Below are 14871 nucleotides of genomic sequence, written 5' to 3' on the forward strand. Positions count from 1 at the left end.
ATCATTATTTATTTAAGATTTTTCTTATGCCAAGATAATTTATTTTAACTGAAGTTGTGATTATAATTCTATCCTATAAATTTGGTTCATTATCCATGATTATTTCTTGATTGAAAACAAGATTGAGTTAATTGTGTGGAGATACCATTAAAGTTTGAGCGGCCTACCGCTTGATGCCTCTTCTTGGCAGCCTCTCGCCTGACACCTCCTCTTGGCAGCCTCCCGCTTGACGGTTCCTTTTGTCAGCCTCCCACTTGACAGCTCCTCTTGGCAGCCTCCCACTTGACGCCTAACGCACTTTCCTGGCAGCCACCTGCTTGACACCTCCTCTTTACAGCCTCCCCCCTTCGCCATGTACGCACGGCACACAACTCAGCCTCTGCCTCTGTCGGCGTCCGCGCAGCCTAGCAATCTAAGCCGCCTCAGCATCGGCGACCAGGTGAGGCAGAGGCATCCATGTGCGTTGGTGTGTGTGTGCAAGGGTTCGTGTGCGTGCATACATGCAGATGTTCGTATAAATTCATGTGTTCAGGTGCTCATGTACGTTCATGTGTGCAGGTGTTCATGTGCGTGGCCCACAAGACGCAGCTGATGATTGTGTGCGTTACAGACCCCACCGCGTCCCCCATCATCGCCTCACCCAGTGTGGGAGGCAAACCATTACCCATCACCCAAGTGAGTCCCCTCCTAATCCCCCACCACAAAAGGATCTTCTTACACCAGCATCCAAAACATTGCCTCCCACACGCAACCTCTGACACACCATCTCCCAGTTGTCACATCCCACACCTACACCCCACCCATCACATGTCGCCCATTTAAAACCGCCTCTCCAGGCCACAAATCCCCCTCCCCCAGGCACGGTGGGTGCCGACGCTGAAGCGCCACCTGCTGGTGGTGACGGGACGGGGTGGCGTCGTCTTCTACAGCTGGGACGCCGCGAGCCTCCTGAAGGTGGTGACGCTGGGAGAGGAGGGGAGTTCAGCTGGAGGAGAGGAAGGCCCTGCTGGGGGAGCGGGGAGCACGCTGCTGGCTAGGGGCGTGGCGAGCATTGACGGACAAGTGGCAGTGGGTGAGTGGAAGTGCGTGATGACTACATTATGTAGGGAATACATCCAAGCTGACTTTCATGTATAGGTAATACATCATTGATGGGGACGTATTCCATGGTATAATTAATACAGCCACGATGTATATGATACGTTCATAATGTAGGTAATGCGTTCACGATGTAGATAACACGTCAACACCTCTACTCAATTGACGGAAGCTTCGTCGCAGGTACAAGCACCGGCGAGGTGCTGGTGCTGCGTGGTGGCGACGGCCGCATCCTTCGTCCCGGCGATGACGATGACGAGGAGGACGAGGAACTGTCCCACGCCTGCGACGATGACGTGGGCGTCGAATCCTTCCGCTTCCGCTGGCGCCCGTACGCCGTGGCGGCGCTCGCAACCTGCGGCGACGGGCGACTCGCCGTGGGCTACGTTAGAGGCCACGTCGCCGTGGGGAGGTGTCGGGGCAACGGCATCGAGAAACTCTGGGAGGTCGAGTCTTACGGGTGAGGCTGAGGGTCTTAACGGGAGGATATTGGTCTTGAGTTAACAGGGGGCACTATAAGTCTTGATGCGCGACTAAATGTCCTGATGGTTTGAGTCTCGGTGGTATATTATTATTGGCAGTAATGGGAATTCAACAATATGCGGGAGGCTGGTTGTCTTTCGACTTGAACTGTTCATCAGCTCATGTCTCATCAATTGCAGGTCCGCCGTGAGCTGCCTGGCGAGCTCTGATGGCCTCCTGCTGGCGGGGTTCTTGTCCGGTCACCTCCGCGTCTACCAACTCCAGCCCAAGACTTTCCTGGCGGCCGAGGTATGTCCCCAAGCGCCTTAGGATAGTGAGACTTGATGTATATTTGATGTAGAGTGTACGGGTAGTTCAGATCACTATATTTGGAGCAGCAAGTTGGGCTATAGAAACACGCAAGTAGCCATAAAAATTTTTGGTCGAAATCGGCAAGATGGTTAAGAATCGGCTACTGGCCAACATGGTCTTTTATCAAAGCTATCGCCACCATATTATCAATATTCTTATCAATGTTGCTACGTATTTTACCTAATACCATTTCTATATCGTCATGCGAAGATTATCTTTGCCGATATCAATAAATCATTAGTATACAATACCTTTACCACCAATTGCTTAAATAACTAGTCTTGTCGCGACGTTGCCTTGCAGAGCAAATTTACTCTAAATGGAGTAAATTGAAGAACATAATCTGCAAGTTAGGAACTAGTATCAACACCATAAATCAGAGTTCACGTTTTCGAGGTTCCGGGTTTCTACGAGGCTCAGGTTGAGTATTACCTCACACTGCCTAATTACCCCTCACACTGCCACAGGTTTTCAAAGGTTCACAATTTAATCTTCTGCCTGCATTGTTATGACTCAGTAATGACTCTTTATTAATGATTATCCCTGCCGCAGGTTTGTAAAGGTTCATAATTTAATCTGCTTGCATCGTCATGACTCAGTAATCTATCCATGTATAAAAAAAAACTCGCATGCAGCCTGTGCGTACTCCGTGTGGTTCCCGTATTCCGTTCCCAGTAACCCACCCGTATACCCCCACAGGTATGCGCCCACGGGCGCGCAGTCACGGGGCTGGACGCTGTGGGGACGGGGGACGAGGGTGAGCGACTACGGGGGGTGTCTGTGGGGGAGGACGCCTTCGTCAGGGTTTGGGGGATCACCGAAGACCAAGAGACCCACCTTAAGGTGAGGTACCAAGCCCTGGTGGGTGGCTGCTAGTAGTACTTGACTTACGAAGCAGGGGTTAGTACATTGCATCTTTGGATGAGGTACTTTACTCGCTAATTAGAGGTACTTGAGTTGCAAAGGGAAGGTACTTGGCTCACATAAGAAGAGTACTTAGCTAACACAGGAAAGGTACTCGCTTACAAAAGAAGAGTAATTGGCTAAAAAAGGAAAGGTAATTGGCTAACAAATGAAAGGTACTTGGCTCATGATAGAGCAGTCCTTGACTGTCGAAAAAAAGAGTTTTTGACCCTCAGAGGAAGGTTGCGTGACTCTCAAATGAATATTTCGCAGCAATCAAAGAAAATAAAGGTACGTGACTCAAGCAAGGAAGGTACTTGGTGGTAACCCTTGCACCTGCCGCAGGTGGAGCAGCTGCACGCCTGCCACCTGCAACACCAGCTGCTCACAGGTGCCGCCTTCACTGACCACCGCGCAAACGCCTTCGTCACCGCATCTTACGACCTGGCCAGTCTCGATCTACGACTTACGACGTGACTTACAACCAGCACAGCCTAGATATACGACCTGCCTTAGGACATAGCCAGCCTCGACATAAGACGTGACTTACGACCAGGCCAGTCTCGACCTACGACACACGACGTGACATAGGACTTGTCTAGCATCAGCATAATAAGATGCGGCAGGGAGTGCGTTGTGAACTTGCACAACATAAAGCCCGTAATAAAATGAAATATAACCAAACCAAATGCGTATTCCTCACGACTTTCAACACACACAAATGTATTAGTTGCGTAGGTCGAGTATACACAAAGCCTTGGGTTGCAACCAACACAGTACAGTAGACAACGTTTAATGTAGGTCGATTTTCAAAACTTGACTCTAGCACAATTGTTACATTAATTAAATAGTTCACTGAAGACCTATTAGCTCGAAGGTTGTACTCAAATGGTAACGAATCTCCTCGGTGAGTATAAGTGGTTCGGAAAAATCGGTTCAAAGAATGCCTTGCCTTGCCTTGGTAAACGGTTAAAATAATGCCTTGCCATAAAACTAGCTAATAGTTAGGCAATTTGGATAATTAGAATTCAAGAAAATATTACAAAGCTTGATTTATATTTTGATGTGGCCCAAATAAATGTGTTGTTGTTTCGAAATGAACAACTTTGGCAGTGAATTTCATACTTACTTCGGAGTAATTCTGACCACATTACATCCCTGCATTAATAATTACATTACATCACTGTACAAAATCACAGCACAAACGAACAACACAGTAGAGCACAGCACACCATAACAAAGCACGACACACTATCACTTCGTATTAAAACACAGCAAAACATGGCACCGTACATTACACCACAGCGCAGCACACCGTAACACAACATCGCACATCGCAATACAACACTGCACAACGCTACATAACAAAACACACCGCAACACAGCACAGCACGGTACAACCCACAGCACAGCACGGTACAACCCACAGCACAGCACGGCACAACCCACAGCACAGCACGGTACAACACACAGCAACACAGCACAGCACAGCCCCTAGCACAGCATACCACTGAACACACGTGGTGGCATCATAGAACTCGCGTGTAGCAGGCCGCAGACTAGCCTGCAGGAAAAAATTTCGAAGATTCGCACATATTCAAAAAAAAATATTTCAAAGCTTCTTCTCGTTGAATATGAACCATATATGTAATAGTTTTTCTGGAATTTTAAAGGACAATTAACGCAGAAAAAATCTCAAATAAATGATTGATTGAAATAATTGTTGTTAAAAATACAATAAATGCAATATCTTCAATACAATATATTTTGGAATATGTTATTGTTTGCGACGAAACGAAGTAATATGGAATTATAAGATATATTCTTCCTCGGATAGTCGATAATAACTAGCGTCACGCGCTGTGCTACGGTAACCCGTCGCTTAAACGCACAAGTAGCTGCTAGTAGTGAAGTTAATAGTTGGTATCACTTGAACTTTATAAAATAATTGGCTTTATTTACAATTTATTTGGCTAATAACATCGATCTAAGGCCTGGAACACAAATATTCCGAGGTAGATTTTCAAATAAAAAACTCTAAAAATTTGTCTTTAAAGTTTTCATAAGGATAATTTTAATGGAGGAATATCATTACATCGTTAGGACATACAACATACAGGAGAAGCTGGTATGTTGGTAGAACAGACGCCATGATACATAAACTTTGATCTTAAAACGATTTTGTTACCTCTTAACTTCCCAGAAAATGTACTTTCGATCAACGCATGAGTGATTACAAGTCGTGGAACACGCGCATCTAGTAAGAACACACATAATTATTCTAGGAAATTATAGCACATGAACATCTAGTTTTGTAATTTAGAACACAATACAAGTAACACAGAACTTTGGGCGTCACGGCAGAGCCGCACTGCACCTCCTACCCCGCCGAGCACCAAAGCGACACTGACCAAGCACAGCAAAAACTGCACAGCTGAGATCTGAGGCAGTAATATCAAAATAGTAACGAGTTTGTAACTCTGTAATTGTAATTGGACTCGGTCATCCAATCATATAGGCTTTCCAAGCAAAACCCACCAATCACAGATAAGAAATTGGCCGCTACGTGTAGTTAGGCTGCTATTTGTACTTAGGAGAGTTTTGAAAATAGGGCATCTTGATAGGTTTTATCCAACATGGCGGTACCGATGCAACAAAAATAAAGGTACCATGTAAAAAACATCAGAGAGCCATAAACATGCGGGTAAAACAGCACAAATATCAAAGAATATCGGGCAGTTATGAGTATCAGGTGAATGATAACAACGTCCAGAAGCTGGCCTTATGGAATGAATTTGCCACGACATTCCACTCCTGTTGGCACGGCTCTGTTCGCTAACATTGGCAGTTCTTGGCACGTATGTTGACCCACGTATGTTGACCCACGTATGTTGACCCACGTATGTTGCCAACTTATTGGCACATTCTACTGCTCACACACGGCATCACGCGCACAGTGTGGCGCGGCGAGGTGTGGCACAGCGGCGGGTGTGGCGAGGAGGTGTGTGGCGACCGCCACGTAGTGCACGTAACTCGCCACACCGACAAGCACGTGCCATACGGCATGGGCGCAGGGCAGCCGTCCGTCCAGCTTGAAGAACACCACCCCCACCAGGTACACGGCGCCCCCCAGCCCCAACTCCCACATCCCCGCATCTGCCTGCAAGAGGAGATAGTGGATAGAGAGCATAAAAGCGCCACAATGTTAGCTTTACACAAGATCATGGTGGAATTGTTGAGGGGTTTTAAATAACGGAAAAATATAGCATATTGCAAAGGCCATCGGATAACCAATCACAGTCTGGACAGAATGACATCTCAACCAATCACAGCTGGGAAGGGACATGTCTCTGCCCAAAAATTAAAGTAACTTTAATCACTATCCTAGAATTCCACCATGAACTAGTCACCAGGCACAATTGCCAACCATGTAGGTACTCCAATTACAAGATCCGTCCAGACCAGCTACACCTTCAACACATACTAAGCAAACCTCCCATCAGACACACTCTACCAGGAATATACACCCTATCAGCTACAACCTAACTTGGTACACTTACACATTTTCCCACCTCCCTCTTCCATCTGCACAGGATGAATCCTCTAAAAAAAATTCTGCTTGAGTAGATGCCATGCCACTTCTTACCATCTGGAGGACAGCCAGCGCCGGGACCACGCCGATGGTCACATAGATGGTTGTGTCCACCATCTTGTACATCTCGTGGAACAGCTGCTGATAGACGATGCCCACCACAGCCAGCACCCACACGCCCCACCTGCGCACACATCAGATTCCATACTATACGCCTTACGCGAAAATTTATTACTTAAATGTATTAAATTGCGACAAAAGGGTTTGATGTGCGCGGGGATATTCACCATAAATTATATATTCGTAATTGTGGCAACACACACGATATTAACAAACAGCACTTGCTAAATATCCTCCCCAATCAATAACTTTGTACGTCTGTCAGCGTCGGTCACACGCATATATAAAGTAGGCGGCAGTTCACCGGGGGGGGGGGTTACGGTAGCACTGTTTTTCTTCAAACTTCCCTCAACAAAGAATTTACCAGTACTTTTCTTGCACTGATTTCAAAGAGCCAAGGACAAAAATAGAAATTCCTACTGCGTCCTGTTGCCTTCCAAATAAATTTTTTTGTTTAACTTGTTTCATTCCTCAAATTCCTTTCATATCGCCGCAATTACGCGGCTTGCAATTAAAATCATCCCGCCTTTCGTGTTATCTATAGTGACACAAACAGTGGAGTAACCAACGGGTAGAGTGGCGTGAGAGGGAGTGATCTACCCACCTGAGGTGTCGGGGGTAGAGGTGGGCTAGGGGTGATGGGACACACCCACCTGAGGTGAACCATCCCCGGGGGTAGAGGCTGGAGGAGCAGCCACGGCGTGTAGGAGGCTGCGATGAACACGTAGATCATGGCACGGTCAGCACGGTGCAGCACCTGCCTCAGCAACCAAGTGAACAACATGCAGTTCAACGGGACCAAGTTTGAGGTTCTGAGATACAGAGGTAGCGGAAGAGCTGCACAGTATGGAGCACCGCTACCTAGCACCTGACAACTCGGAAATCGAAGAGAAACAACTTGTTCGTGATCTAGGAGTGTTGAATACTCAGGTCAATTTTGGTGATCACGTAACTGCAATAACCGCAAGAGGTAGGCAACAGATGGGGTGGATCTGGCGGACGTTAAAAACAAGAGAAGCGGAACCGATGATCACACTCTTTAGAGCCCTTGTAATTCCAATTCTCGAATACTGCTGACCCTCGGAGTCGGTGTAGGCCACCATCAGAGGCGTTCAGGTCGGGGCCCTGATCATTGACATGAAACCATTCCCTGTTTTTAATTAATAAAATCAATTCCTTTTTTTTTGTTGGAATGGTGAGTGTGGGAGGCCTTTAAAAAAAATAAAAAAAAAATAAAATACTGCTGTCAGCTCTGGACCCCGTTCACACTCGGCGCAGTGCGGCAACTGGAAGGTGTCCAGCGAACCTTCACTTCCAGGATCAAAGGGATGGAAGAGTTGAACTACTGGGAGAGGTTGAGGCGCCTGGGTCTGTACTCACTGCAGAGGAGACGGGAGAGGTATGTCATTCTGTACACATGGAAAATGATAACCGGAATGGTGCCAAACTTCGAGAGCGCAGGATTGAGACATATCACAACGAGAGAAGGGGGAGACTGTGCAAGATCCCCCCATTATGTAACAGATCCGCAGTCAGATTTCAATCCCTGCGGGAAGGATCACTTTCCGTGGCAGGGCCAAGCCTGTTCAACATCCTACCTAAGGATCTAAGAGAGGGGGAGTTCACCCTGGAGACCTTCAAGAGACAACTGGACGTTTTCCTGAGCACAATCCCAGATCGACCTCCACAAATGAGGGCGGATGAACGATAATCAGAGGCGGCGATCCATCGTGGCCTTGGACTGCTATGTCCCAAACAAGTACCAAGATTACCAAGTACCAAGATTACACACCTGCCACTGAGCATGAAGCTCGCCACACACCTGCCACTGAGCATGAAGCTGGCCACATGGAAGACTGTGGAGACGGTGAAGAGAAGCACGAGCGCCAAGCCGTAAATGCCACATGCCACAGTCCGCATGCTGTGCCAGCCATCGGCCACACCTGCAGCCACCACCAGCAGCCATGCTAGCCACATTGCTGGAGCCACAAATGCCTGCCAAAGCCAGGTGAGTCACTCAAAGTACAACTACTTGTAAAATGTGTGAAAAATAAAACATATCAAGCCATATATTCTACCTATCCTCAAATTAATACATAACAAAACATGTGTACAAGATGATGCCTACAAAAACGGCAAACAAAATGGCAGTCACCCTCTACCATCCAAGTGGTGATGTGTGAGCTACTCTCAACAACAGCTGCTTGTTGTCTGGGATGTCTAATAATTTCAGCTACACCATTAATAATTATCATCATCATTGCACACATCACTTGCAACATGTGACTGCAGTTTTTGTAGCATGGACATTAAGCTTTTCAAGTTGAAAAATACAACCTATCCCTCTTCATATTTGTTTAGTTTAGTCAAACATAAAGACATTAAAAAGCCCTACAGTACTGCAAAGGGAATTCTTACTTCAAACTTCAGACTGAAAACATGAACAATTCCTTAAATTTTAGTATGGCTAACGCATATCAGGTTCCTAAAACCCAAACAAATATACGGTAGATCTGCTGCTGCATTATATGATGGAATAAAATAGTGATGTTATAAAATGCTGCAGAGGTCTACACAAAAATTGCATTAATGATTCAAAATGCAGCACATTTAAAAAAATTGCAATTATGCTTTTACTTTATGTTTTAATTATGAAATTAATACTTCAATTCTATATTAATACATTATACAGATGTTGGTACACCATTAAGTTGTTATGGGTTCACCCCAGCCTCCAAACAAAAGCTCACCCCATGGGACAAGATGTTGGCCCAATGCTCGATGGTGGTTGGCTCGTAGCCAGCCCGCCCCACCGCCACGGGGTTCATCCATTGGGTCCTGTAAAAGGATGAGTCATCAGGCCATGGATTGCATGGATGCACCTGTTTATTCTATGTTATTTACTAACATAGTTTACCAAACATAAATTTTTGTAAGTTTTAATTGGGATTTTTACAATTATCCCTCATAAATTACTATGTTTGAATAATGTATGCCTATACTAGTAGGTTACTGGGGGCATCAATGTTGAGTTTGTGAAGTAACTAAAAGCCTAAAAAGATGGCTATAGTGGGTCTAGGTGAAACATCATTACTTTCTTAAAAAATGATTAATGAAATTACCAAATTCCCTTGTCCATCACTAAGCAATAAAAAATGCTAAGCAATAAAAATGCCAACAACATATGCTGTACTATTGGAGAATTGGACTGGCCAGTCACGACTCACCTCCCAGATGATGAGTTTTTGCTCATATTCAATCTTTACTCCAGCAAATATTATCTTAGAAAATACATAGCAATGCCAAGTGCATTAAGCCTTTATAGCTTAACAGAAAAAATAGAAGGAAATTTAATCACACATTCCAGCTAATTAAATAAATGAATTCAACATGAAAAATTCAAATCTGTTTGGAAAGAATCAATCAGTAATATTGATCATAAAGTGGTAGTAATATTTTGTCAAAAAAATTAAAATATTATTTGCTAAGGGGAGCCAAATGCTGATTTCAGAAGAACCAATATACAATACGATCTTCAGCTCTAAAGTTCCAGACCTAGTGGCAATAGCAAATCTGAAACAATAGCAAATCATTGTTCTAGTGCCATCAAAACAGCTTTGTAAAAATCCTGTCAAACCGTAAGATTCATAGTTTCAACACGTATTACACAATTCTCAGTGATGATCAGCAAGGTAGGTATGTGCAGTGTCTGCTCAGTGGCAACTTATGTGGCATGAACAGTTGCAGGAACTTTGAGGCTAAAAATGCCAATCTGAAATACCAGGCAGAATTTTTGGCAAAAATCGTGAGTAAACGCTGTCATTTCACAGATAATTTAAAAAAATGCTACATGTTAGTTATTTTTTTTTAGTAATAACCTCTGCAAGGGCTATATAAATGGGTTTAATTTACCATAATCATTGTATTTATTCTATCATTCCAAAGGTGGCATCAGCCTGATATTCTAGAATGGTAAATGGTATGATACCTCTAATGACAATTCATGACTCAGAAAGAAGATATATTCCATGGCACACCTGTTTATGAGTATCATTTTTTTCATTTTTTGGCTAACATTGCATAGTGTCAAAGCAGAGACTTTTCTTAGACTTCCGCAAGTTCATTTCTGAGTTTCATTATAAGTATATCAGTGCCTAAAAGATGTTGAGTGCATACCAGAATCTTTTTTTTAGATGTATGTCTTGGGCCAGGGATAAAAAGTCCATTTGACACACCAAGCATGCTCCCACTCTCTAGATAAAGCCCATATAGATAAAACCCCCAAAATCCTTAGCATCACCTGAGAAAAGAATTATATGTTATCACCTCCCATCAGAACCATAGTCACTCAAGTGATGGGCTCTCTATGAATCTTAAAAGCCTGGCTGGCACTAACAGGGGTTTCTGCAAGGAAGACATCATTGCCACCTATTGGACAAAGAACCGCTAAATCCTCAACTATGTTGCCTACATCTGGCACCCTGTTGCCTAAAAAACTGCAATAGCAAGCCTCCAAACTACCCAAAACACAGCTTTGAGATTGGCCACTGGCTGCCTCAATATGGCCCCAATTGCTCATCTCCACAATGAGACTGGCATCTTTCCCTTATTCGATTACCTGGACCTGGCTTGCGCTCAGCTCCTTACCAGCGCCCTCCAGCCTACCCACGCTTAATTCCACAGTCTCTGCTCCCTTGCTTTCTAGCCCATATCAATTGGTGCTATCCCAGCTCCATTTGGGCTACTGCAGTTCCCTGGCGTCCTACACCTTCAGGGTCAGACACTCCCCAAGTGCCTCCTGTCACGAGTGTAGGGACCCCCTCCAGTCCATACAGCATCTCTTTGCCTGCCCCTCCTTCCCCACAATCCTCAACCCTCAGTGTCTGCTCACAGAGGGACAGTTCTGTAGAGGAGGCATCCTTCCTGGCCACCCTCCCTGACATACCTATCTCCCTGCTCTTCCGGTGTTCCTCCCTCAGTCACCACTCAAGCCTCCCCCACATGCAAGCATGATGTCAGCGCTAGAAAGTATAAAAAAAAAACAAATTACAACAGCTATATTATCATCAGTACATGACACAAACTTGTGCGGGCTCAACGGGGCAGGGAAAATCGAAGTTAGTTTTCTCCCATTTATTTCATATACTTGAGTGACGTAAGCTGAGTGACGTAAGCTGAAAATAAGATTTAATATTAGTTAATAGGTCGAGAAATACTTACATAAAACTCACACTATGCAGGGGGTAGACTCACATTGTTTAGACTTTAGACATTGTTTAGTACTAAACGTTATAGAATAGATGAACGTTCTATTTTGACTTCTCGATAACAAAATTACAACTGACATGACAGGAATTGTTTATGTCGGCATGGCCACAATATTTCATTTGTTACTCACACGAGGTGGTTTTGGCAGGCGAGAAGAAGAGACGCCAACATTGAGGATAATTACGTTTAAGATTTCTGAGCTTCAATGAGTTAGGCCAGATATACCGAATGTTGACGTTTACTTTCTTATGCTCAAATTTGCCAACGCTGAGTTGGGCTTCAATTACAGTTATAGCGTCAACGCTAGGTTGGGAATCGATTTTGATAATGGTGCCAATGCGGAGTCGGGGCTTGCTTACTTTTCTAGTGAAACGGCTGTGGGTGGGCTTCAAATTTAATTACGATACGTAACTGGAATAATGAGATTAGAGATAAACTTTAGAGGACAATATCTTAAAATTACCTAAAATGCTTCAAATTAAAGGAGACTGAAAGAAACGCATGTCAGCACAGGACAGTAGGGTTTCACGAGGCTGTAAGTGGAGAATGAAGTAGTCTCCCTTAAAACTTTTCTATGAGATGTCAAAGAAAACGGAACAGCGTCTTTGCTACATGGTTAAGTAACATTCAAATAGTCACAACAGCAAAGGTGAAGCAAATGGCCTAGAAAATATCAAATCGGTACGTCTAAGTATGCAGCAAATAATTCTTTCAAAATAATTACTCATAGATGAATTCATACTACTAGAAAATATATATCAACTATGATGTAGGAGCCTATTAGCAAATGATCGTTATAATGGCTGCCAACAATGTCTAGACGCAGCGTTACTTACAGTAACGACTATAATATTCACTCAATGACATGAACATGGAATCACACACAGTAAAGACGATAGAGGAATACATGGATACAATAGGCTTGACAAGCTATAGCATCATATAAATAAGGTAACACCGGGAGGGCTCGCGGAGCAACACACTACTCACTAAAGCTCTAGACGCGCACTGGTATGGCGCTGACGATGCCACGCTAGATGAGAACGCAGGAACCGCTTGGGTGGCTCGCTGCGTTCATAAGATGGCAATTTTGTTGATCTTTGCGATATTTTCCACGCACTTGTGGAGTGAACGCCGGGATGATTGAAGATTTTAAGAAAGAATAGACGAGGATAGGAAAACTTAGTGCATTGAATCTGACCGTGTGACGAACGACGTCACAGTACAACACTGAGTCTCTTAGGTACACGTCAATAACATCATTGGCCATCAGCAGCACATCAATGAACATAAACACTGCTTTTTAATTTATTCTAGTTTTGAAATAATGTAAACATTACTTTCCAAGAGCATACTGCTATATATGATGAGGCCCACTAGCACTAGTAAAGAAAACAACTACCTTTAGTTCCTTGACTAAAGCAATAATGTGGTGCAGGAACTGCAAGATTCCTGCTAGATGAATTACCTCCTATCTATTCGTTAATACAAGTACACTATGATCAGGCCACAAGATTCCAAATGTATTGAAAATTAATTACACCAGAGATGCAAGATTTCAGAAACAAGTAGGAAAATTTCAATCCTGCACTAGCACCATATCTTAAATTGTAATGAACATAAACGCTGCATTTCAAGTTTATACTATTTTTGAAAAAACACAAACGCAGCTTTCTAAGTCCATACAAAATTATATGTACCAGTTTACACCAGTTTTGCAACAGATGATGGTTGGAGACTTGGAGCAGATTTCGAGGTTTTAGTAAATTAGAAGCAACAGCGCTAACGCTGGATCCGATACAGCAGGCCGCCAGGCTGGCATATTCACAAAGTGCATAATCATGTCTAGCTCAGTACTATGGTGCTCAGAGACTCTTGGCAATGGCAGGGTTGCAGAAAGTGGTTGAATATATGAAGATCTTCAGTCACGCAACAGCGGCAAAATTTATGCCTGCAGAAGATCTTGCCAATACATTTGGATTGAAATTATGACATTTTAGATATACCGTCAAACATAGTAAAAAGGGACGGGCGGGGTAAATTGGGACGTGCGTCCCACATTTCGTAGAAATGTTGTAGCAGCTAAACTAATCAAAATATTGCAAAACTAAAAATAGTGGCATAAACTTCAACATTTTTACTATCTATTATTTATAAAGCTAGTCAAGAAATCAAACATTTACTATCTCTAAAAAATTGCTGAAAAAAAGTGTGAAAAGAGCAATTTTGGAAAAGTACCTCTGCTAAGGTCTGGAGCAAAAAAAAAAATATTTGCCATATTAAAAAATTTTACTTACATAAAAGTTGCACCCAGGTGTTGGCTTGAAAACGTAATTGAAGGAATTGTCCTATCTCATTCCAAAAAAAAAAAATGGCAGCCATTTCCGCAGTGAGTACTGAGTTATATTTTTTTATAGTAAATTCACTTAACCCAATTAAAATGGTGTGAAATTACAAGCCGTCCTGTAAGCTTATAGATACAGAAAAAATGCTATAAGGCTGCTGATATGAAGCTTGCAGACTGCAGTGGACAAGGTTGTTGTAAATGCTCAATGGCATGTTCATGGATAAGGTAATATCGCATCAATAATACAGTAATATTGGGTGACTTCTGTAATTACAACTGGGGTGACTTCAGCTGCGTTTTTGATTTTGTTTTGCAAATAAAAGCGGGGTCATAAACTATGGCCAAAGTCACTCTGGCATTCATGACCCTGGCGTTTATGACCCCGGCGTTTACGACCCTGTTTTTATTTGCAAAACAAAATAAAAAAGGCACGAAAGTCACCCCAGTTGACGGTAATTAATGTTTTTGGTAATATCATATTAATAAAGGAAAAACGAGTAAAAATCACAGAAAATGTCATTTATTCTACCTCTACATCATCTACAATGAAAGAGGAGGACATCAGAGTACTGTTAGTAATGGATAAGTACACTCTGCATGCTTCAAATATTTTAAAATGAAGTTTTATAGCAAGTGTCCCAAGTAGCCCTGTTCAACGGGGCTACTCGGAACACTTTTTTTGCTTCTGGCACCTTACGAATAGCATATG

The 14871-nt window shown here is 43.5% G+C and overlaps 2 protein-coding genes across 2 annotated transcripts; one reads left to right on the top strand and one right to left on the bottom strand.

The window, feature by feature from the left end:
- On the top strand, positions 1 to 2688 carry LOC125178188 (WD repeat-containing protein 54-like; the record flags this gene model as incomplete). Its single annotated transcript, XM_047881363.1, has 6 exons — positions 1 to 439; positions 559 to 675; positions 859 to 1072; positions 1282 to 1558; positions 1761 to 1869; positions 2632 to 2688. Coding segments are annotated over exons 1-6 (861 nt in total), but the record flags the coding sequence as incomplete, so codon positions are not given.
- Positions 2689 to 4577: 1889 nt separating this feature from the next.
- On the bottom strand, positions 4578 to 9950 carry LOC108671706 (monocyte to macrophage differentiation factor-like). Its single transcript, XM_018159277.2, has 6 exons — positions 9775 to 9950; positions 9298 to 9385; positions 8384 to 8542; positions 7201 to 7334; positions 6482 to 6611; positions 4578 to 5995 (listed from the first exon to the last, which is right to left on the bottom strand). Exons 1-6 carry the CDS (start codon positions 9798 to 9800, stop codon positions 5762 to 5764), a joined length of 771 nt encoding a protein of 256 aa, XP_018014766.2. The 5' UTR covers positions 9801 to 9950; the 3' UTR covers positions 4578 to 5761.
- Positions 9951 to 14871: the final 4921 nt, after the last annotated feature.

The sequence above is a fragment of the Hyalella azteca genome, unplaced genomic scaffold, assembly GCF_000764305.2.
Source record: "Hyalella azteca isolate HAZT.00-mixed unplaced genomic scaffold, Hazt_2.0.2 contig7713, whole genome shotgun sequence".
NCBI classification, from domain to species: domain Eukaryota; kingdom Metazoa; phylum Arthropoda; class Malacostraca; order Amphipoda; family Hyalellidae; genus Hyalella; species Hyalella azteca.

Bases quoted from the DNA above. Each gene is read 5' to 3' on its own strand.
- LOC108671706 (XM_018159277.2), bottom strand. From the start codon at position 9,800: ATGAGCAAAAACTCATCATCTGGGAG. The intron at 9,386-9,774 runs GTGAGTCGTGAC...ATCCTTTTACAG, and splicing joins AAAAACTCATCATCTGGGAG to GACCCAATGGATGAACCCCG. The intron at 5,996-6,481 runs GTAAGAAGTGGC...CTCCTCTTGCAG, and splicing joins CGCTGGCTGTCCTCCAGATG to GCAGATGCGGGGATGTGGGA.